The sequence below is a fragment of the Girardinichthys multiradiatus genome, chromosome 14 (genome assembly GCF_021462225.1).
Source record: "Girardinichthys multiradiatus isolate DD_20200921_A chromosome 14, DD_fGirMul_XY1, whole genome shotgun sequence".
In the NCBI taxonomy this organism is placed as follows: domain Eukaryota; kingdom Metazoa; phylum Chordata; class Actinopteri; order Cyprinodontiformes; family Goodeidae; genus Girardinichthys; species Girardinichthys multiradiatus.
The window spans coordinates 37,177,511-37,202,095 of record NC_061807.1 but is presented as its reverse complement, the minus strand read 5'-3'; the positions used below and the strand labels follow the sequence as shown (position 1 = coordinate 37,202,095).

At 38.3% G+C, this 24,585-nt stretch overlaps 1 protein-coding gene across 2 annotated transcripts; it reads right to left on the bottom strand.

The window, feature by feature from the left end:
- Nucleotides 1–2,290: 2,290 nt before the first annotated feature.
- LOC124880150 lies at nt 2,291–20,777 on the bottom strand. 2 transcript variants are annotated; one of them, XM_047385091.1, is made up of 30 exons: nt 20,625–20,777; nt 17,074–17,124; nt 16,468–16,521; nt 15,405–16,382; nt 15,233–15,334; nt 14,993–15,115; nt 14,382–14,444; nt 12,659–12,718; nt 12,506–12,541; nt 12,361–12,423; nt 12,233–12,283; nt 12,076–12,144; nt 11,825–11,887; nt 11,644–11,739; nt 11,444–11,503; nt 11,237–11,287; nt 11,047–11,112; nt 10,914–10,964; nt 10,740–10,796; nt 8,867–8,923; nt 8,681–8,776; nt 8,383–8,445; nt 8,187–8,282; nt 8,037–8,081; nt 7,888–7,950; nt 6,165–6,239; nt 4,237–4,276; nt 4,098–4,155; nt 3,442–3,787; nt 2,291–3,289 (listed from the first exon to the last, which is right to left on the bottom strand). In XM_047385091.1, exons 1-30 carry the CDS (start codon nt 20,643–20,645, stop codon nt 2,885–2,887), a joined length of 3,459 nt encoding a protein of 1,152 aa, XP_047241047.1. In that variant the 5' UTR covers nt 20,646–20,777; the 3' UTR covers nt 2,291–2,884. The 2 variants fall into 2 exon arrangements, with proteins under 2 accessions (XP_047241047.1, XP_047241048.1); XM_047385092.1 differs by lacking the exons at nt 8,681–8,776; nt 8,867–8,923.
- Nucleotides 20,778–24,585: the final 3,808 nt, after the last annotated feature.

The window sequence follows — 24,585 nt, the reverse complement described above, 5'->3', positions numbered from 1 at the left end:
GCAAACCTTCTTGCCACAGCTCACATTGATGCGCCATCCTGGATGAGCTGCACTACCTGAGCCACTTGTGTGGGTTGTAGAGTCCGTCTCATGCTACCACGAGTGTGAAAGCACCACCAACATTCAAAAGTGACCAAAACATCAGCCAGAAAGCATACAGGTCCTTCTCAAAATATTAGCATATTGTGATAAAGTTCATTATTTTCCATAATGTTATGATGAAAATTTAACATTCATATATTTTAGATTCATTGCACACTAACTGAAATATTTCAGGTCTTTTATTGTCTTAATACTGATGATTTTGGCATACAGCTCATGAAAACCCAAAATTCCTATCTCACAAAATTAGCATATCATTAAAAGGGTCTCTAAACGAGCTATGAACCTAATCATCTGAATCAACGAGTTAACTCTAAACACCTGCAAAAGATTCCTGAGGCCTTTAAAACTCCCAGCCTGGTTCATCACTCAAAACCCCAATCATGGGTAAGACTGCCGACCTGACTGCTGTCCAGAAGGCCACTATTGACACCCTCAAGCAAGAGGGTAAGATACAGAAAGAAATTTCTGAACGAATAGGCTGTTCCCAGAGTGCTGTTTCAAGGCACCTCAGTGGGAAGTCTGTGGGAAGAAAAAAGTGTGGCAGAAAACGCTGCACAACGAGAAGAGGTGACCGGACCCTGAGGAAGATTGTGGAGAAGGGCCGATTCCAGACCTTGGGGGACCTGCGGAAGCAGTGGACTGAGTCTGGAGTAGAAACATCCAGAGCCACCGTGCACAGGCGTGTGCAGGAAATGGGCTACAGGTGCCGCATTCCCCAGGTCAAGCCACTTTTGAACCAGAAACAGCGGCAGAAGCGCCTGACCTGGGCTACAGAGAAGCAGCACTGGACTGTTGCTCAGTGGTCCAAAGTACTTTTTTCGGATGAAAGCAAATTCTGCATGTCATTCAGAAATCAAGGTGCCAGAGTCTGGAGGAAGACTGGGGAGAAGGAAATGCCAAAATGCCAGAAGTCCAGTGTCAAGTACCCACAGTCAGTGATGGTCTGGGGTGCCGTGTCAGCTGCTGGTGTTGGTCCACTGTGTTTTATCAAGGGCAGGGTCAATGCAGCTAGCTATCAGGAGATTTTGGAGCACTTCATTTCATTTTTCAGCACGACCTGGCACCTGCTCACAGTGCCAAAACCACTGGTAAATGGTTTACTGACCATGGTATCACTGTGCTCAATTGGCCTGCCAACTCTCCTGACCTGAACCCCATAGAGAATCTGTGGGATATTGTGAAGAGAACGTTGAGAGACTCAAGACCCAACACTCTGGATGAGCTAAAGGCCGCTATCGAAGCATCCTGGGCCTCCATAAGACCTCAGCATTGCCACAGGCTGATTGCCTCCATGCCACGCCGCATTGAAGCAGTCATTTCTGCCAAAGGATTCCCGACCAAGTATTGAGTGCATAACTGTACATGATTATTTGAAGGTTGACGTTTTTTGTATTAAAAACACTTTTCTTTTATTGGTCGGATGAAATATGCTACTTTTGTGAGATAGGAATTTTGGGTTTTCATGAGCTGTATGCCACAATCATCCGTATTAAGACAATAAAAGACCTGAAATATTTCAGTTAGTGTGCAATGAATCTAAAATATATGAATGTTAAATTTTCATCATGACATTATGGAAAATAATTAACTTTATCACAATATGCTAATATTTTGAGAAGGACTAGTAGATACTGAGAAGTGGTCTGTGGTCCCCACCTGCAGAACCACTCCTTTATTGAGTGTGTTGCTAATCGCCAAAGATTTCCCCCTGTTGTCTATTCCATTTGAACAACATCATGTGAAATTGATTGTCAATCAGTGTTGGTTCCTAAGTGGACAGTTTGATTTACTTGGTGTTATATTGTGAAATTTGCCTATAAAAGCTTGAAACGTCACATTAAAGAATGTCTACATTTAAATGTTGTTAGGAAGGACACAGTGGTGTGGAAAATACTTCAACTGATAAACTGATTCAGTATGAACAATAAAAGGACAATGTGTCTACAATCAACCAGGCAAACTTCAGTGTGATCATTCTGCAACATGCTTTGCATTCATTTAAGACAATTCTTGTAGAAAAAACAGCATTATAATGTGTTTAAGCTCTTGCCAGAACATCCATCAGACAGTGACACAGGGCGCTTAAAGAAACTATTGCACTCACTTCCTGCACTGTTGTAAATATAATTTAAGTTATGTTTCAAAGAAATGGATTTAAATTATAATACATTTATCTATAAACATCTGAATGTAAATGTAAGATTTATTTTTTACAGTTTAAAAACTACAAGTTTCATTTCCAGTTTAAGGTCCTTTAACCTGCATCAGTAACATTCCATTAAAATCCGACACTAAATGAACTCATTGTTTCCAGGAATTAACAGTAGATTAATTACATCCATTACTCTGTTAAACATGTTTGGACCTTATTTGTCAAGATTGGGTCATGAAGTCTTTCAAAAATGATCGGTTTCAAGGTTTGGTGAATAAACTTAATTTCCAACAAAGTAAACCCACTTTGACATGTACACAGAAAGTTGATACCTTAGGCTGAACAAAATGGAGCATGAACAAGTAACCTAACCTTTGTGCTTTAAAGTTTTACAATACAAATACAGAAACCCCATCTAATCCTTAAAAGCTGGACTTCTCTTCCACAATCCCAACAAAGTCTTCATTAGCGTCACAGTGGTAGAACGCTTTCAAAAATAATGCAATATGGAAGATAAACTGCTGTGTTTAAATACAAATATCAAAATGCTTGTAACTAAGCTGTAGTTCTCCATTTCTGCCAGGAGATGTCAGTGATGATCCATGCTCAGAGAGATCATAAGGTTGTTCATACATTTCCCGTAGCATCTTGAAGCTCCTCTCTGATGGTGTTCAGCTCCATGATGCAGTCATTCAGACCATTTGCCACTTGTCTTATTGCACCCACAAGCTCCTTCATGCAGCTTTTCTTCAGCTCTCTGGTTTCCTTGACAAAGTAGTTGTCCATACCTTTGAAGAGTCCTTGCAAGGAGTCCACAGCATCATCAGTTATCTCCGTTGCTCGCATTACAGGTGAATCCACTGTGCTGATTATCTGGACCGCCTTGCGAACTTCCCAGTCCTGTGAATAATGCTGGGTGCCAGACCTGAGGAAAGGGTGGCCACGCAGTCTGTACAAGCCCTGATTGATGAAGTGGAGGATCTTGGAGATCTCCAACAGTCGTTCTTCATACTCCTGCAGTACTGCCTCGATCTAATTAAGGACAGGGAATAAGCACTAAGTGATGTTTCACAGAAGAAAATATCCAGAGTCTAATAAAGCAGAAAAAGTAACATGTGGAAAGTGTCCAATCAAGCACTACATCCTCCACCCTTTTGTCTTATTCCATCAAAAAGCCATTTTACCTTTTTGCGGTCGTTCTTGTTGTTGACATTATCAGAGATGGCTGCAGAAGCAGAAGCAATCCCACCAGCTGTCGCTACCCCCACGCCCACAGCTGTAACTACCAGAGAGACTCCTAAGGTTATGGGAGCCAGAACCAACCCAGTGATGGCTGTCACAGTGCCCACTGCAGTGGTGGTGCCGCCACCGATACCAGCAATCTTAGCTTTGTGATGGAACTCATTGAGGTCGTCAGCCAGGGCGTGGAGCGAGACGATGGACCCCCACAGGATCTCGGCTTGCTCGGTGAACACCTTGTTGAAGAGACGCATGCCATGTTCAACCTTGTCTGCCAAGATGCTGAATGACCTGCAATCAAAGCACAATTTTATAAAGTATATTTATTCTTCTTAATGTTTGGCTTGTTGTTTTAATAAATACATTTCTAATAATGTAAATCTGCCAAAACTAAAATGCACCAAAACAAAAAAGCCCTGGTTCCAATGGGTACAGTATAAGGATTTGGAATCATTGAATTCCTATTGCAAATTGTTCCTTGTACCCAATTATTATTAAGTGATTATCTGCTCCATGTTGCAACGCTATACTATAATGACCAGTCACTCCACTCAGAAAGGCTGGTTAAAAATAAATTAATTAATTAATTAAATGATCGCACTTTGCCTCATCCTCTTTGAGGGCTGCATCCTCTTCATCTGATAGCAGTTCATCCCATTCTGAAAAGCAAAGACAGCAGGTGAATAAAAACCAATACCATTTAGTCATTTGATTTTGAATGGAGTTGAATTTTAACTCACTTTCTACTGTGTACCACCACTCCATTAAACTGTCAGTGTCCTACATACAAAAAGATATAAAACATGCTGTAAAGTAATATTTGCCCCCATGCACAGGTCTTCTCTTTGACCCACCGTGTTGTTTCACATATAACAATGTTCTATAGACCCTCAGTAAATACAACATGCAGTTTTCAAATGATGGCTTCCTTTATTAAGGGGACAAAAGCTATCCAAACTAACCTGGCCCTATAGGAAAATAGTAAATGAGGATGAATGACAGGATGTCAGATTTTGACTACCACTTTAGAACCTTCATTTTGTTTGTTTTCAGTCATTTAGAGGTAGGCCTATGGGTGCACTTTGGATCAGTATCCTGTAGCATAGACCGATAATACCGAAACTTGAGGTCACAAACAAATGGCCGGAACAACCCTTCAGGAACTTTTGGGTAGGGAGCTGAATTTATGGTTCCATCATATATAGCAAGTAGTCCAGGTCCTGTTGGATTGGTCATAAGATCTTCCTTTCCAGAATTGCTGCGTTAATTTTCCACCAGAAGCAACGAGACACAAACCTTCAACAAAAAAGCTCCACTTTTGTTTCGTCAGTCCACAGAATATTCTCCCAGAAGTCTTGGGATCAGTGTTTTTTGACAAATGAGAGGCAGGCATTACTGCTCGTTTTGGTCAGCAGTTATTTTACCAATGGATCTCTCACTTTAATGCCATTTTGGCCCAGTCTCTTTTATTGACGAATCACAAACACTGACCTCATCTAAAGCAAGTGAGGCTTGCTTTAGATGTTATGGGTTCTTTTGTGACTACCTGAGCTGTCGATTCACTCTCGGAGAAATATTGGTAGGCCAGCTACTCCTGGGAAAGTTCACCAGTTCTCCATGTTTTCTCCATTTGTGACCTAAAGGCTCTCCAAATAGTTTGCTAGAGTCCAAAAGCCTTAGAAATACCTTCTGTAACTCTTCCCAGACTGATGGTGTTGAGCTGAGCTTCAGACCCCGCCCCTTTCTGTCTGAGTGCAGGTCTGAGTGTGTCTCCCACCCTGGTGGCAGCAGCCTGTTTGCTCCAGGTGGAGATGATTAAATAAATTGTTTGGAGGTATTCTCTAACACATGAGCTGCTGACAATGTGTGAGAGAGGTGCTGGAAAATGGACACAGCAGGACTGAGAAAGTTTGTTTCAAGGAAAGGAAGGAGCCGGTGAGCAGCAGACTGTACTTGAATATATGTAGAAACTGATATTTAATGCTTTAAATATTTGTTTGATTTTTGGGTGTTTAATTTGGAATGTTATACTTAGCTTCAAGAATAATTTATAATCATTTAAAGGGCTAATTATTTTGATCATAGTTAAATGTGGTTTATTGGGTTTTTGCTTAACCCTTTTGTGTTTTCTTTGTGTTTAAGGTTTTTCACTTATTGTGACCACCTGTAAACTTTAAAAATAAAGGAAAGAAAGAAAGAAAAGAAAAGAGTGTTTCTGGGTCATTGAGTAAAATCCAGTTTGAATCCTATTGAAGCAAGCTGCCTTTTCAAGTGGGGGAAACCTGCAGTGTAAGCCCAGCAAAGTGGGAACCACTTGACTGATGGTCTTCTATGATTGGTTCTCGTCAGTTATTGAATTTTTCTACGCCACGGCATTAAGTTTTGCTTTTTGAAAATTTAGTAAAGAAAGTTTACTAAAAATGTTTAATATTTAACTCAGCAGTTGACTGGTTAATCATAACAGGTCAGTTTGGATAGCTTTCTTCACTGAGTGAAATCAACATTTAAAAGCTGTTTTTATTATTGAGGTTATCCTTGTCTGGTTTGATTAAAAAAATATTAAGCGTGACAAAAAACAGGAGAAATCTGTAATACTTGTTCCTAAAAGCAGAGAAAGTAAAAAGGAACATATCTACATAGACATTTTTGTATAACCAAAGAAACTAACCCCTTCTTCCTCATCTTCCTCATCTTCCGCACCGCCGAAAGCTTGCTCGTCCATCTGAGCTGCCGCCCAGGCCGCCTGAATGAGGGGTGAGGATGAATACGTCAGCCGGTGTTTGCAACACGCTTTACTTTACTTTCATACAGTTTAGGTATTGATGTCAGCACTACTTAGGGCTTTATACACGTGAAACCTTTTAGCGGGAGCTGGTGCGTCAACGACGACGTTATGCAGCTGAACCAGTCTGGTAACATGTTACAGGGAAGCTTCAAGGAGCAATTGAGAAATGGAAGCAAACAGGTGAAAGCCACAGCTTGTGATGGTCAGTCAGCTAACATCAACCAATTGGACCAGCAATACCAAAAGGTTTTCTTTTTCTAAATAAGTGTTTTCTGTATATTTCAGTACTCATGCTTCTCTCTCTTTTATGGTAAACATGTTGAGTGGCGAAACATTGATATACTGGGATTTATGTCCCAAGGAATTAACTTTCCCCATTTCTGTCTCAAACGAAATGAATGACATTTGTTACATAATTTGGTTCTGTGTGAGTAATAAAAGTCAAGATTCCCAATCAAAGCAATCAGTTTAGAGTTTGGGAAAAGTTCTAAAGCAAATAAACTGATATTTGCTGAAAAAACAAAGTAAAGATTAGAGTACAGAGTTACAAAACTATTCATACTGCTAGAACGTTTCCACAACCACAAATTTCAGTCTATTTTACGTTGTATACCGGTGCAATGCAGAGCTGAATTGTGCTGCAGAAGGGAATTCATACATGGTTTTCTTAATTTCACAAATGAAAATTTAAAAGTGAAGCGTTTGTTTTTAATCCTGCATCGTTTACGTCTTCCAAAAATCAACCAAACTGAATCAGAAAGTGGCCAGAGTACGGAACAATTTCCAACAAACAAGATTAATCAGAAGCAGCCCAGATACCCACGGTAACTCTGGAGGAGTTGCTTCAACCCACAGCTCAGGAGGGACCAACTGTTGATGTGGACAGCTATTAGTCCTGCTCTCCAAAAATCAGCTCTTTATGAAAATGTGACAAGAAGAAAGCCATTGTTGAAAGAGACTCAAGAACTCCAATTTTCCATTTGTTACCAGCCATGTACGGGCCACGGCAAACATGTGGAAGAAAGTTCTAATTCCTGCAGGCAACATATGTGTGGTTCAATTCACTATGAAGAAACAATCTTTTTATGAAACATGGTGGTGGCAGCATTATGCTGTGGGGATATATTTCTTCAGCTGGGACAGGAAAGCTGATGGAATGTTGATGCTAAATTCGGACCAATCTTAGAAGAAAACCAGTTAGAGGCCTCAACAGATTTAAGATCCATCATAGTTTAGATCTTCATCCAATAAGACCCCAAAAGTGAGAGGTGGTTCTGCAAAGAAGGGAGTCATGAGGAGCTGATCACAAATGCACAGCTCACTTTTACACATTTCCTTTTGTAAAACTTTAAAAACAATGTAATTTCCACTACTTTAATCACATAAAATCTTTATACAGTAAAATGTGTTTGTAATGTGACAAAATTTAATAAAGTTTAAAAGGACGTGAAGAAGAAATACAAGGCACTAAGAAGCTTGGTGAGTTGCTGCCCTCTTAAAGTCAGTTGTACATTATAATAAACTGTAAGTGACGTCACTGAAGAATCAGTGTCAGAGACTGTTTTATAGGAGAAACATTTCTCCAGTGGAAAAGTTGCAGACGTACCTTAGCAGCCTCTGAGAAGTGCTCATCAGATGCGCCTTCCATTTGGTTCTTGGCCTTTTTGCTCTGTTAGAAGACAGTTAAGCCGAAAATCTGTCAATCAATCTGAAAACAATGAGCTTGCCTGGTTAGAGCTGACCAAACAGACTTACTTTGTGCTTGTGTTTTTTGGGAACTTTAAATTTAAATTGCTTTTTCTGTTGGAAAGAAGAAAGCATTTTAAAAAAGGTTTATGATCACTTAAAAAAAAAGAAAAAACACTAGTCTAGAATAAAGTACAGACTGCAAAGAACAAAGAATACCATTTTAAGGATTTCAGTCTCATCTGGATCTTCTTCATAGTCCTCTTCAGTTCTTTTCAAATCTTTTTCTGTCATTTCATCATCATCAGAGTCCCACTAAAAATATAAAAGCCAGTAATCCAATCAGACGACCAAATAATTATTACATGTTAATTATTTGAAATACACATACTGAGGGGGAGCTGGTTCTACTTGCCTCACTCGGTCCATGTGCTGCCTTAGATTTGTGTGGCAGAGAAAGCTTATGTTTGGACTTTTTCTGCCAGAAACAAGATCATTTTGCATTTGTACTTTTAAAATGTTACAAGTAAAAAAAAAAAAAAACGTAACAAATTCTAGCAAGATAATAAGTAGTTATTCAAGTTAAAGCAATAATAATCAATGCTCATTTTTGTGTTTTCCACAGTCTCTGAAAAAGTAGAGTCAACTGTTGAAAAACTTTTATTGTGGTAAATCTCCATCTGATTCCTAAGAAAAAAAAGGCAGGAAGTTACATGTTTGTGTTCTTTGGCTCCGTCATTGTCGTCTCCATATAGACTTGGTGAATAACGGTGAGATTTCTGCTGTTTCTCTTCATCCATGATGGTAGCCTGAATGTAACATTTAAAGTTTGCTCATTTAGTCTCTTATGTGTCAATCAAGCACTGATGGCATCCTGCTGATGAAAAGAAATCTATTACCTTAGTTGAATGAAGACTGAGAGCTTCCATCTCCTTAAAGTCTTCAAAGTCCTGATCCTTAAACAAAAACAAAAAACCACCAAAATAAAAAAACAAAACACAGACAGCACAAAGGTACTAGAAGAATAAGGGGATCTTTTCTTTGCAAAGCAACCATAAAGCATGACGCTCCCCCGACCATGTCTTACTGCAGGAATAAGGTTTGGTTGCAGAAGTCAAAAGTTGTATTTTTTTTTAGACTTTTCACATCTGCTAAAGTATTGCTGCACCTTGCAAAAAGTTTTGATAACACCTTGAACGTTTTCATATTCTGTAACATTAAAACACTAAACTTCAATGTCTTTATGGAAAATCAAAAGAAAAACCTAAAATGTGTGGCATCCCCTCTCAGTCAGTATGCATTTACCACATTTGGTTACAACCACAGCTTCTGAAGCATCTACCAGCTTTCCAAATTTAGAGAGACATTTTTGACCAGTCTTCTCTCAATCTCAGTAAGGTTGGATGAAGTATTGCCAGTTTCTCAACTGCACTTAAGTCAGGACTTTGACTGGGTCTTTTTAACAAATGGGTATGCTTTGACTTATACCCCTCATTGCAGCTTTGGCTGTATGTTTAGGGTTGTCATCCTACTGGAAGGTGGACCTCCAGAACCCCAGAGTCCTTTGCAGCATGTAACAAATATTCGTAAAGCATTGCCCTGTATTTAGCTCTATTCATCATCCCATCAATTTGTGTTATATTTGTGCAACTTCTCTCTCACTCGCCATAAATCTCAAACTTTTCTGATAACTTTTCACGGCACTGCAGGTGAAGGCAGCTGCAGCAACATACAAACAGATGCAGGTGTCTGTTTCTCAGTCAAAAACAGCATCTAAGGGACTATTTTTGAACCACATCTAGCTGTAAACTCTTAAAAGTCTTATTAATCAGCATTTAAATGAAAACAACAAAAATAGGTGATTCGTTTTGGAGGTTTCATGGATCGATCTTGTGATCTCTAGCACAAAAAGGTCTCTTAAGACACCAGAAGTCACATACTTCTGACATTTCGCCTGGGCTAATAACATGGCAAAGCTAGCCCTGGAGAAATAAATAAAACACCATTGTTTCATGAGCTGTTGAGATTGGTGGTTTCCATTATTGGTTCACAATTTACCCTGCCATTTTACAACATAAATCAGATGCCCATGATGGTGACTTTTTTTCCCACTGCACAGAAGGCAGGCCAAAAACTTTGGTCTCATCTGACCCAAGCACCTGTTGCGTTCCCTAAATGTGTTGCAGCATCACAGTAGATGGAACTTCTTATGATTTTCTTGCCACTTTTCCATAAAGGTAAGATTTGTGGAGTGAACTAGTGGTTTTCCTGTCAACAGACACTCCTACATAAGCTGCAGATTGCTGCACCATGGGCCTCAGTTTAGGGGCAGTCTTCTCATACTCTTTCCATTTTCAGATGATGGATTGAACAATGCTCCAAGAATCGATCAAACCTTGGGATATTGCTTTAAAACCCAACTCAGCTTTTCCACAATGTTCTTCCTGACCCATCTGTTGTGGTGCTTGGTCTAAATAATGCTGTTCACTAATATTCTGTAACAAACCTCTAAAGCCTTTCACTCAACAGCTGGATTTGACCAAGATTGCATCAAACACTGGGTTTTATTATGGGGGCTCATAACATTTATTTACTAAATTGAAGTTAATGTCTCATGAAGAAATGTGAACATGTTCAAGGGGCATGAATACTTTTGCCAAGCACTGCAAGCTCTGGGAAACTGACCAAAAAACATACTGTGGCATCTCAAGTTAACATATCTACCCTCATATCAGACAGATTGTTATTGCTCAAACTGAAACAGATCGTTACCTGCTTGTCACGAGGTGTGTAGCCATGTGCACCAGAATCTTCATCATGTGATTTGTCCTGTGGGGGGTGGGGTAAAACATCCCAAACATGTGACCCAGTTCAGACATCCTCATACCACAAAATTATCAAAAAGCTCACTGTCACAATCACTTTAATAACAACTTGCAGCCATACCTTTGAGCCCTTGCAAGGAGTATATCCATAAGCTCCTTTTGGTTCCTTTGGCTGTAGATAAGAAAGTTGAAATGAGATGGGATGGTTTTTATTTGAAGAGCAATATAATCAGAGTGTAGCCGATGTTTTATACCTTTTCTAAAGATATGGCAAATCCTCTTTTAGGCACAAACTTTACTTTCACCTTGTTGTTACTCCTCTGTGGAAAACAGATTAGATTTAACAAAGGCACAGTGAATCATTCAAAGTTGTGGTTTTATATCATCAGAAATGGGTCTAAATTGTCCCATTTTTCTAAATAACAAAAAGAAACATCTTCCAACCTGTCCACTTTTCATTGCCTCTTCATAATCTCTTTCATCCAACACAGAGCCCTGAAAAAGTAACGGTTTCAAGCTTAAACAGTAAAGGCAGATTGTTTAAAAAAAATCAACTTGTACATTCACTCTAATTTCACTTTCTGTTGAATACTTGAACTCCTTCCCGCTTTTCTACATTTAACTAGAGCCTGTGAAATGGAAGTTGTTTACCTCAGACTGCCGACGTAAAATGGAGTTTTTCCTCTTGCTGCTTTTACCAGAGTCACGGTCCTGTTACACAGAGGACTGACTTAATGAAATATTTACACATCAGTTTGCTTTTTAACATTATAGAGGCCAGGCTGGAAGGAGTGTAAGGAAAGCTAGAATCAAATCCCTCAGCCAATCTCCAAACAGCTTCCTAAACCTACCTTTGATGAATGCCCATTCATGTCCTTCTCGTATTTGGAGGAAGCAATCGAAGCTCGCCGAAACATATGACCGACTTTGGTCTTTGGAGTTTTTTTCTGGAGGCATTAAATACGTTATAAAAGCCATTTATCAACTGTGTTTATAACCAGACTTTGTATAGTTGAAAAAAACAAAACATACTTTATAGTCCAAACTATAATCTTCATCATCTCCTGTAGAAATATGCCCATTTGAACCAAACTCCTGCAAAACAGAAGCCATGTTAAAATAAATTATAAGTGTATTAATCTTCAACGTTTAGTAATAGGTTTCTCTAAAACAGCAAGTTACTTCATTAACATTTGTTGTAAGGATATGTCGTTACCAGAATAAAACCTGTTTGCATAAAAGAGGAGGGCAAGCGTTTTTCTAACTCGTGTGAGAATCGTCACCTTGGATGATTTTCCTCGGATGGGCAGTGTGTTACTCTTTCCCTCAGTCGTATCATCAGAGTATTTGTCCTATAATGTCAAAGTCATTACCATTTTAATAACACAAAGCAAAAGATATGCAAAGCAATGAAATATGATTTTATTAGATCAGATTTACCTTTGAGCTTCTTCTGGATAGCAGCGACATTCTCAGTTTCTTGTTTTTTTTCTGTAAAGTAATGTTCACAGTGGAGGTGAAGCTCCAGCTGGTTCAAAAGAACATGCAGGAAGAAGTTAATATTTTACCTTATTATGGCCAAATGTGCCATCAGGGTCTTCACTGCTTCCTCCGTCCGATTCCATCTTTAACTAAAAACAGAGTTTTAAGTCTTTTACTAACTTTTAAGCAGAGAAGAAGCTAAGTTCAAAAGAAGAAACTGAAGGGACTGACCTTTAATGAGTCTCTCCGTAGTCTTAATTTTCCAGACTTTGAGAATCCAAACAGAAATAAATTTAGATTTTTACATTTAAAATCTGTTGTAAAAAAAATAAAAGAAAAAAAGGTAAAGAAAAATAATAAGAAAAAAAAGATTTATTTTCTTACTGGCTTAAAATCTGGATCCAGCTCAGGACTATCCTCAGGCCAATCTTCCACACATTGCTCCTGATTTTAAGGAAAAAAGAAAATTCTGACTTTTGCTTCTATATCCTAAATTAGATCAGCACAAAACATGTCTGCCAAAATAACTTATTTCTTCATTGGCATCAGAATCGGTTCTGGTAAGACAATCGTGGTTAAGCTCTCTGGTCACATTCATCCAGCCCAGTCATGCTGAAGCATCCTGAGATTTTATTGGGTCGTAGGAGAACATGTAATTGTCCCCAACCAACATCGTAGAGATGTCAAAGACAGTTTCAAGCAATCAGACAATGATTTGGTCAGTTCCAGATCACCACTGTTATTCAGAACAGAAAATGTCTGTTTTTATGACTTATTGTTAAACTCTGCTCATTCAGAGTGAAAAAAAACAATCCAGAAGACTGATGAGAAACAACTTTGGATTCTCAAAGGAAAATCTGACCAAACTGAGTGTTAAGGTCATTCACCACGCGTAATTGAGTTTATGGCCCAATGCACACAACTGTATAATAGACGGGATAGTTTCTCTATTTCTGTTACACACTTCTACAAAACACTGTTTTAATTACGATCTCTGTGCAGATGACACATAGAAACGTGAAAATGGAGTAATTCCCCACCTACGCCACTAGTAGGCGGTATGTTATTTGAAAACGGTCCCTGCTTAAAAATGCTGTAGAAAATGAGCACTTTAGAGAAACGTCATTAGATTGAAAACAATACTCTGCAATCCGCCATCGTTTTTGTTGATATCTTCTGTAGGTTTTAAAGTGTTTAGCATCAGATATGTTGTGCACATTAATTTCTGATTGCTGACATACTGCACAGCAGGATTCTGTTTTTCCTGTCTATACAACTGGGACCTTTTCAAAATGTTACAGTGTGGAATCTGTTTTCAAATTGTTCCGTTGTTGTGTAGACAAACAGTAGAAATGCAACTAAACTTTTCCGCTCTTACCAAAAACGTTATGTAAACAGGACCTTTAGCTCCTGGCACAATAAAAACAACCTGGTAACCTGTTCCGACAGATGGAAATAAACACAGTCTTGTATACATCTTGCCAACCAATTAGCAAGCATGTATTAATACCATTGACAACCGCTGGAATGCATGAGTGTGTGAGCAAGCTGGGTTGGGGCTGTTGGTGGGGTTGTACTTAACTTCACTTGGTGTTAACTAACCTCCTGGCTGATTAGTGTTCAACATTTTACACTTTTTGGATTTTCACATTCGTGGATATGATTTGATTCAGTGCTAATTTGCATTAGGTTGAGGGCAAATAAAAAGCTTCTTGTTAGTTTTGCAGTGTGCTTCCATTTTAGACTTTATCAAACCTTTTCTTTAATATTTGATCTGTTTGGCACAGGTCCTTTCAAAGCTAATGAGCACTTTTTGAATATTGTAAATGTTAATCTTTTTGTACAGCTTATTGTGTTCTTGTAATGTTATCAAAATAAATCTTTCATTTAGTATTTGTTTCTTTTCCTGTTGTACCATCACCATACTGACCTGTGACCCCAAAACCCAGTAACCCAAGTGTGCATTCATTGTAAGATAAACCCCTAATATTGTAGCTTTGTATTTAGAACATGCATCATATCTTTCATTCTACCCAACATCTGATTGTACTGTACTTAAACTGAAATTGTGAAGTTTACAGCTGACATATTCCTAGCTGCAACTCACCTGTCCAATAAGGAGGATGTCCTCAAAGACAACATAGTTCTCAGGTTCTAGAGGTCTGTTCTCCTGTAAAACAATATATATAAAAATATCCTCAGTAATCTATTTTCTATCTGTGTACCAAACATCACAAAAACAATGAAATCAGCACTCTTACAGGATTATTAGATTATGATAATTTACAAATCTGAGACTGGTTTCACACACAAAGAGTTACAATATAATGTTAAAACTACATTCACTGTATAAAAATACAAACTTCATCTGAATTGATGCCATTAAGAAAAACATGACTATTTATTCAGTGTATGCAAACATCTGGTTTCCACAGTAAATAAGAAGTGAAGTCCATTACTATTTTCATGGATAAAGAACCAGGTTCAAGATATGAGGTCAAGGCCCAGGGTTAGGCAGTCAGTCTTGCCTTAAATGCAGAGGTGACCATTTCTTGTTTTTAGGCCAAATGGAGTTGAACCGAGGTTTTGTGTCATATAGCATTTGTTTGGTTAATTAAAATAAAGAAAATGATGAATCCACAACTGTGTGGTGATAGCTGCACACAATACCCATAAATAACTATTTGAACATAAAAATAACTAAAGCACACTACTTACCGGCTTCTTTGGTTTACGAGGAAGGACTGGTTTGGCGAGAGGTTTGAAGACTGGTTTAGGGGGAGGTTTTGGAACTTCTGGCACAGCAACATGTGGTTCAGGCACTTCTGGTTCAAGTGCAGTCTAAGAGTTTAAGAGACAGAAAAAGATATGCAGCAAAAACATGAAAACCAAACAAAATTGTCCTCATGATTAAGTTCACCACAAAACATCAAAATGTTCTGAGTTATTGTGGCTTACATTGAGTACAGAGGGCGAAGGAGTCTCTGGCTTTGGGGGCTCCTCTGCCTTGGGTTGTCGAGTTCGCGGAAGGGGTCTTGGTGGTCGCTTGAAAGTCTGCACCTGCACAACATGAAATGACTTTGTAGAAGCCTTAAAGCTCTTTCACTTGTCATATAAAAGAGTTACATACGTGATTCATATCAGCTGGAGAAAAGCTGGGTGAGGGGGACAGACCGCTGGCCTGACTGAAGAGGGTCGGCCAAGGAATAACCTCTTTGCTTCCCTGAGGAGTTGTCAAAAGATCTCTTGGCTGGTTTGGAGGCTTTGGTGGAATGACTGGAGGAATTTTTGGTGGTCTTTTCTTGAAAAGGTCTGTTGATGCTGGTGTGTCCAACTTAAACTCAGATGGACTGTTGGTTGAAGGTGGAGAGAAAGTGGTCTTGGAGGGGGTTATCTCAAATATATCCTTGCCCTCATTTACACTACTGAAAACATCCTGGAGGTGGTCATATTGCTTAGAGGGAGTCAGACTAAAAGGATCATCCAAGCTAGAGACATTGAATGAATTCCTTGCAAGCGGACTAGGGAATGGATCAACAGTATGTGTGGATGATGAAAACGGGTCAGATTTTTCCTCAAAAGACTTGCCAGAGGGGTCACTGTCTGTAATGAAGTCACCTTGTTGGTGTTCATTCACATGGAAGTGTTCCTTACCTTTATTTGAAAACAAATCTGCTTCTGAGGCTGTTTTGTAAAATGGGCTTGGTGTCACAGTTTGTGGAGAGTGGATGAAGTCATACCCTTTGATTGATGACCTGAACAAAGCATCTCTAAAGATGTCTGAGTCACCTCTCTGTCTGGGTTTAGGGAACCTTTGTGTTTGAGCTAAATTTTTATTTTTCAGAGCCGTGTTATGAGCATCCTCATTGGCTGTGGCACCGAGGCTAGGAGAGGAGGGTAGGAAGAGCTCATCTTTAGGGTCGTACGCCTGAGGCATGTTAAGATGTTCAGAAAGTTTAACTCCATTTTCTGTTGTCTCAATTCCATAACCAACGTCCTGAGGTGAGTTTAGGAATTCAAGAGGGGGCATAAGGATGTAATCAACATCTGCTTGTGCTGAAGGTTTTGTTCCAGCGTTCTCCATTCCATTAGTTTTGTTGGTCGATTCCTAGTGCAGAACAGAACTTTATTTGGAATTTATTCATTAAAAGCAGTTAATCGTGTCATTAGGCATAGATCTGTAAAGTAAATACCTTGTAATATGCATAAAAAGGGTTCGTTCTGATCGGATCTTCAGAGCCTCCATTCTATTTAAAGAAACAAGAATGCAATATGAGATGAGATTGTGTTAAACCTGCAGAACTGTGACAGGCAATCACTCAAAATCAAATCTGATGGCTTGAAGGAAATTCTTCTGGCTCTCCATTCTGAAAAATGACAGAAGTTTAAACACCGCTCTAAGCTCTTCTTATAACGTAAAAGTTGTTGCATCATGAAACACCACCAATACAAAACAGGGCAACAAAACAGGCATTTCAAAGTGCTGATTCTAGTCTCGTAATTTAGCCATTAATCACAATAAGAATGAAGTTTCCGAACAGAAAATTCTAGTCGGACAAAATGTGACACAGACACACCTACGACTTAAGCTCTTAAGACAACAATTAGACTTCCAGATAGATCACAAAACAAAAGTGCAGATTAACCAGTTCTATACAAAATGCTTATCCTGGGGTGTTATACAACTCTAATGACAGCAATAGTTTAAACAGCAGCAGCAACACCGATGAATGTTTAGATTCTTACAAAAAAGGCAGACAATTCCTTTGATCAACAATTTATTTATTGTTTCCTCTCACCTGTCCAAAGTGCTGGCTGTCCATATCTGTAGCCGCTGACCACTCTCCTCCCTATGAAGCAAAAGTCAAATCAAATCAATTGTTAAAAAAAAGTGAACTACCATCAGTAGTATGTATAACGGTTGTGTTTACTACCTTGCATCAACTCTTCATGCATGTTAAAAGGGACGTACACTTATGTACACCTACAGCATCACAGATGTTGAACTGAGGACCAGAGACAACCCTTGATGTGTTGGGTGTCTCGGGTTTTATAAATTAAATGAACCGACTATTTTAAAATCCTGCTGTGTGATCCAGGTGTTAGTCCAACAGATGCAGTGTACACATTTTCCAAGGAGGATGTTGGACTTGTCCCAGGTTTGTCTGAAATGACCTCAGGCATACAGGAGGAACTTTATGAATCCAGTTATAGACATTGTAATGCCAAAACCTGAGTTAAAATGTTTTTGGTAAATCACTTTCCGAGCACCTCGTGATCACAGCAATTCAAAGATCTGTTCCGCCGTGTGCATAGCATGCAGACATGCGTCTCACTTCTCAATCTTATTAACCCACGTCTTTAATTTTACAAATCCTTCTTATTCAACTGTTTCCTCTTACAGACATTACAAAAAGAGAACCCCATGAATTCCAACGCTATCCATATTTAACGAACACTGGGGCAAAATGTCTATATAGAAGTTTTCATGATCATGTTAAAGCCTGTTCAGAAGCAATCTCTTAATGAGCTGCATGATATCAATCTGTCATTACTCAAAAAATGATTCACTTTTGGGGATTTATTTGTGAGGACTTTTCTTCAAATCTCAGCTAAAGCATTTCAGTTGGTTTAGGATCTCAGTGATAACTGGGTCATTGCATCTGGACTTTGTTTCTGTAAAAGGAGGTGGTAGAGACCGGTTCAGAAAACAAAGTGAGCCCAAATCATCAGCGATCCACCACCACCACCATGCATATGAGCGTTGGTGTGTATGTTTCACCAAACATGTTGCTGTGCATTACAGCCAAACATCAGTCTTGTTTGTCTAAAGGACATCGTTTTAAAAATGTGTTAGTTCAAATGTAACTTTTTAAACGTAAGATATTCTTTAGAAGAAAATAGTGTTTTTGCCCTAATAACCCAAGCAGGTCAGAATCCTCAGGTCATTTTTAAGTTTATTTGTTCCAGAAGTTTTGTAATTGCTTATAATATTTAAACTGGGCCCTGTAAATTTGGAAATGCAGCTCTCACGTTTTCACACTTTTAGAGCACAGTCCTTTCATACAGGGGTAAACTTCTTGAAAATCCACACCTGGACACATGACCAACCAGTTTAAGTCATTTTCCAAGCTTTTGCAATGCAGAGTAAAATATCCTGAAGTTGTTTGGAAAGGGCCTTTCTTACTACTCCCAAAATAATGAACTACAACAACTGGTTCCGATTTCACCCCAACTTCATTTCTCCTCTTAGCTACATGATAAAAAAAAAAAAAACACAAAAACAAAGAGTGTACCTAGCTGTTAATTCCTCTTTAAATATGGTAAAAGCAGAAAAGCTGGCTTTTGTAACATTCCAGTATGTTTTTCCAACTACAAAAATGTTTTTTTCAGCTTAATTTGTTATGTTAGGTTTAAAAAGCTAGAAAATGTAATGTTCTTTTAAAGGAAAAAACATAAAACAGTCAAAAGGAGGTTTGCATGAACACCGTTCCTTTTGAAACTGCCTCTAATTTCCATTGTATATTTGTGCAACCACCTACATTGTACCGATGATGAAAGAGGTCATGAGAAACCTTTTCCAGCATGTTTTGCGAAACTCTGCATAGACAGATCATTGCTTGACCAAGAATGTACAGATTTATTTTGTATCATGACATAATTAGAGATTTTTATTTCAGTTCTGGTAAGCTTTCAATTATTGCTTGGTTTTAGCGCTCAACTTAGTTGGCTACATAAATCTCAATATCTCTCACAGCAAAGAGTCACAAGGCGAGTAAAACAAAATCGAAACGTTCATTTCCTAACATAGCTCAACTGGCAGGTGATTTGACAGACAAATAAAACAGAACCTGAAAAACTAGACTGAACAACTGTAACATGCAAGCACTGAAACCTTTTGTAAAGAGAAGCTAGAACAGAAGATCGCGTGCAAGTATTGTACCCAAACTAGATTAATGTTTAGTCCATTTGATTTAAATTTTTAAGGATAAGTCAATAAAGGCCCACAATGGATTAAGTACAGAAACTTCTGGAAAGCTGAGGCTTTAAATATAGATTCTGCCATAAAAACAGTAAGGAAAGAAAGGAAGGGCTGGATTGATGGAGGGACGATTGCAAGAATGGACAACTGGACGGAAGGATGGATGGACAGACAACCCATAGGGTGCACAATCAGATGATGAATGGACAACTGATGGATGGGAAATCAGATGAACCGCTGAATAGATTGATTAACAGATGAATGGAAAAACAATGGGATGGATGGATTGAGACAATATTTAGACAATAGGACAAAAAAGGTTTGGAAATGCAAATATCTTTTTACTATCTCTTTTTCCATACTTACTTAAACATGGAAAACCTTTGAAGCAGAAGAAGACTGCAGAGAAACCTATATTCATCCTCAGATATGTACTTGTGAGCAGAATACTGTTCCATTCTATGTAACTAAATGAGATTTCTGAAGTGAATTCGTCTTTACAGTCACAATTGTGTACTTTCAATAACTCAAATAAAGTTTTACTATTGAACAAACCTGTTATGTTTAAATGGATTTTGCCTTCAGAGGTGACGTCAAAGAGCAGCCAAGAAAACAATGCAGAAGGAATTCACAAATGGTTGCCATGGCAGTTGCGTTTGGCAGCGCAGCTTGTTTGTCACGACAAACGTTTGGTAACTCATTATATCACTAAAACAGCATCTGTACAAGAAAATATAATAGGTCTGTGTATCAGGAAATCATTGCTTTAGTTGTATCTGCCACTTTAGCTTTGCATCGTATTTTTGAAAAAGATGAGGATTTATGTAATTTCATACTTTGGAACTAAAAACTCCAAACAGGGCCAAATTTATATATTAAATATATTTGTACCAGAAAACCAGTTTAAAGAACTCGCAGGTAGCCACTCCAGTGAAGTAGTTAGTGATGCTGCTCCTCCATGTTCACCCACTCCAGTTTTCTTTTTTACTTAAAACGAGCTAAATAGTTAGAAATTAAATACTAAGAAAAATCTCTGTTTTCCTTAACAACAAAGCCTTTTAAATGTTTCTTATGTTCTCTCTACAAACATGAATTTACGGAGCCCGCAAAGGGCCATTAAAGCAAAAATAAAAATAACTTTCACGTGCGCCTAGCGGTGACGTCTGGCAAGCAATGCAGCAATGTTACTTTATTATAACCCAAACTAGAAATAAAGCACAATTAGGTTAGTTATTTACACATTAGCCCGAAATACTGTGTGAGTTACACAAGAATTAGAGAAATTATCTGGTGCACACGGGGAAGTTTTTTCCCCTTCATATCCCTTTATCTTTACTTTTTATTAAAATATATTTTCTAAAGACTTACCACAGCTGTTTCTCCTCTCATGTCCCTCCTACAATTATTTTAACAAAAATATTTTGAGTTTAGAGCAGAATATGTCCCCACAGCTGTATGTTATTCCAGAACAAAGCAGACGTTTCTCGTATTAAAACACATCACTGACTTTCAGACGGTTTTGGTTTGTAATTATCTCTGCTAGACACACCTGCGGGCCCTGAGTGCAACAATTAAACTTCCTGTTGGAAAACCTTCAAAATAAAATCCTTTCTCCAGACTATCGTTAGCGTTAAGTAGCTATAAGCTTCTTTTACATCGAGAAACATACTGTGAACTGTAACCATATCTGTTTGGTTAAATAGCACAATACAATATAACATTTTAATAACAAAACAATACAAAAATGTGCAAAATATTATTAGAGAGCAGCCCGTATTCACCAATTATTATAGTCTAAATGTGCTATTTTACTACAGATCACAATTTTGTCACATTCATACATACAGGCTTATGAAACAATATTGTTCAAATATGGTTGAGAATATATTTGCCAAACAGAAATTTGTTTAGTTAAATTAGTGTAATGACGTTTAGGGCACCATTTACAGTTACATGATGAAAAGTAGCATCCCCAAAATCTGTTTATTGTCATACACTTGAAATTAAAACAGTTAAATATAATTAAATATATTCATGGCTATGTAAAAAGCCTAATTTAAATTATAGCCAAATGAATTGCAGAAGTTTTTTCTTAACTTCAAACACTTATACCTCTTGTAAAAATATGCATCAGAAATGTTTACATCGCTTTAGTACATTATTTCGAAAGGCAAACCTGGGCTGTTTTCGGTTTTCCTGAGGTTGTAGGCTAAAGGAATTTTATTTCACTTTACCTTTCATCCAGAGTCACTTCGCATCAATGCTGCCAGACCAGTTGTCCTCTCCCAGCTTAACCGGGTGGAGTGGTCCAGGTATGTTTTCCTGACTCTCCCTGAAGATGTGTCAAATAACGATGATGCAGCAGAGTCTGCAACTCCTTGTAAAAGGAAACATTTCCTTACAAGGTCTAGGCATGGTGGATGGAAAAATTCAAAATATTCAATATTTTTTGTCACTCAATTCCGAAAGTGAAACTCATATAGATTCAAAACACAAACTATTTCAAGTCTTTATTTCTTGTAATTTTATGACTGCGGCTTACAGATAATGAAAGCCTAAAATTTGTCTCACAAAATTAGAATATTACATAGTACATTAATAATAAAAAGGTGTACTTAAACAGATGTCAGGCTATTGAAAAGTATACATTTCTATGCAGTCAATACTTGGTTGGGCCAAGTATTTTCATGAATTACTGCACCAATGCAGCGTGCCATGGAGCTGCTAGTTCTGTTAAAGTGCCCGTGACATTGAATTTTTATGATAAAGCAATTACATTTATGGAAAGGAAACATTGATAAAATATTTTAAAAAGTTACTTCATGCCACTGAAATGAACAATGAATGAGTTGTTGTGATATATGGACATAAATTTCACTCAAAAGGTGTGTCCAGACTACTCCTTTGCAATTTTTTTGCACTCTTTTATAGTGTTTTATATTTTTTATTGAAGGGTTTTCATTATAGACATACAAACTGTCATAATGGTTCTTACGGATCTGACCCACATGCAGAAAAGCTATTCAGGAGTTAAAGTTTTGCGGTAACGTGTTTATTTGCAGTGAAGTGACTTGAGCAGGGAAACAGGAACTGGGAAACCAACTGCAAAACAGACAGGATGATGAACAGGGTAAACTCAGGGTCCTGAACTAATGAATAAAGAGTTAGTCTGACAGGGTTAATGGAAAGATCCGCCAGAGGGTGAGAAGTGGAGAGACCAAGATGTTGTTTATCCGTGAGACTGATGAGGGTGGAGTAACTGTGTGCCAGAATGATTAACGGGTCCAGGTCTTCAGAAGTAGGCGCGGTGGAAAAGGAGGAGGGTGGACAAGGTTCTTGAATGGTCTGCAAGGAGTGAGGAATTCAGGAGGCTGCCAACCAGCGAGTTCCAAGAGGTTTGGGTCTTTCAGTGTCAGCTGGTTTATCTGGGAACCCTGGGATGGAACCTGAAACATAATGCCTGACTTGTAGGTACCTAAAGAACTGAGATGTGGGGAGGTTATATTTGGAGGACAGCTGTGCAAAAGAGGCAAATTTATCTTCAATAAAAAGATATTTTAAATACCTCAGGCCCTTTTTGAACCAAATGTTAAAAGTGGCATCTTGCATCGAATGGGGGGAAAAAAACATTTGATGATGTTGTATTGGAAAGGCTCATATTTCGAAGGCCAAAGTATTTCCTAAATTGTGAGTAAATTCTAATGGAGCAATTAACTACAGGATTGACAATTATCTGGTTCGTAGGAATGGGTACCTGTGCTCCTATTACTGACGATAGAAAATGAGTCACAAGATTGTTTCTCCAGTTCGGCCCAAATAAGGCCTCTTTTATCGGAGGCCCAGAATGACAGACACCACAGATTAATTGCCCAATAATAGTATATATGATTTGGGAGAGCCATTCCACCATCTTGTTTTGATTTTCGGAGATGGTCTTTTCGCAAGCGTGGCTTTCTCCCATTCCAAATAAATGCCAATATAGTAGAGTCAAGTTTTTTAAAACAGGCATTTGGAAGAAACACAGGGAGACACTGGAACAAGTGTAAATACCTGGGGAGCACCGACATTTTAACCACATTCACTCTCCCTAGCATAGAAAGCGGGAGGGGGACCATCTAGCCAAATGTTGTTGAATTTTAAGTAATAGTTTATCAAAGTTGTTCTTTTTTAAGATTTGAAAAGAGCTTGGTTACAGAAACACCTAGATAAATAAAGCTATGTATAGCAATCTTAAAAGGTACCCTAATATTTGCAAGAACAGTACTATCCACATTTAATGGCAAAAACTCACTTTTATGCAGGTTTAATTTGTACCCTGAGATTTTCCCAAATTGAGTGAGAAGATTTAGAATAGAGGGAGTAGTTGTCTCTGTCCTGGAAATAAAAAGGAGGAGGTTGTCAGCATAAACGGATAATTTGTGTTCTACACAGCCTCTGGTGATATCATAGATTAAACCACTAGTTCTAATGGCTATAGCCAAGGGCTCAATCGCTTGTACAAAAAGAAGGGGACTAAGAGGGCAACCCTTGCAGGTCCCACAATGTAGTTTGAATGGTTTAGAATAAAAACTATTTGTTAGAACCATGGCTGAAGTGCTGGCATATAATAACTTAATCCATGCGATAAATGTACTACCGAATCCAAATCTTACCAATGTCTCAAAAAGGTACTTCCACTCTACTCTGTCAAATGCCTTTTCTGCGTCCATGGAGAGAAGGCATTCAGAGTCATCCTGGCATGTGGAGTACATAATGTTGAGCAGTCGATGTATGTTAAAAAAAGAGCGTCTATCTTTAACAAAACCTGTTTGATCTAGAGACACAATGTTGGGCAAAACATTCTCCAATCGTCGGGCCACTACCTTTGCTAGTATTTTATAATCCCAATTTAACAAGGATATTGGCCGATAGGAATCACAGTCCAGGGGGTCCTTATCTTTTTTTGGTATAAGTGTTATACATGCCCTATTTAAGGTGGCAGGGAGAGACCCTTTCTTAAAAGAGTCCGAGTACATAGCGGCCATCACAGGCACAAGTTGTGTAGCAAATGTAACATAAAACTCACTAGGTAAACCATCTGGCCCAGGAGATTTCCGAGATTGCAGTGATTTGATTGCCATCTCGACTTCCTGCAATGCTGTTGGTGCATCCAAGGCAGAGACCTGATCTAAAGACAAAATTGGAATAGGTAAATCCTTGAAACAAATCTGTAAAAGATCAGGATTGCATAGATTATTAGAACTGTATAATTCTTCATAATACTGTTGAAAAGCTTCATTTATCCCCTGCTGATCTGAGATGACCTTACCATGCTGAGATTTTACACCTT

Bases quoted from the DNA above. Each gene is read 5' to 3' on its own strand.
- LOC124880150 (XM_047385091.1), bottom strand. From the start codon at position 20,645: ATGAGAGGAGAAACAGCTGTG. The intron at 10,797-10,913 runs GTATGGCTGCAA...CACCCCCCACAG, and splicing joins CTCCTTGCAAGGGCTCAAAG to GACAAATCACATGATGAAGA. The intron at 4,277-6,164 runs GTTAGTTTCTTT...TTTTGTATGTAG, and splicing joins AGGAAGATGAGGAAGAAGGG to GACACTGACAGTTTAATGGA.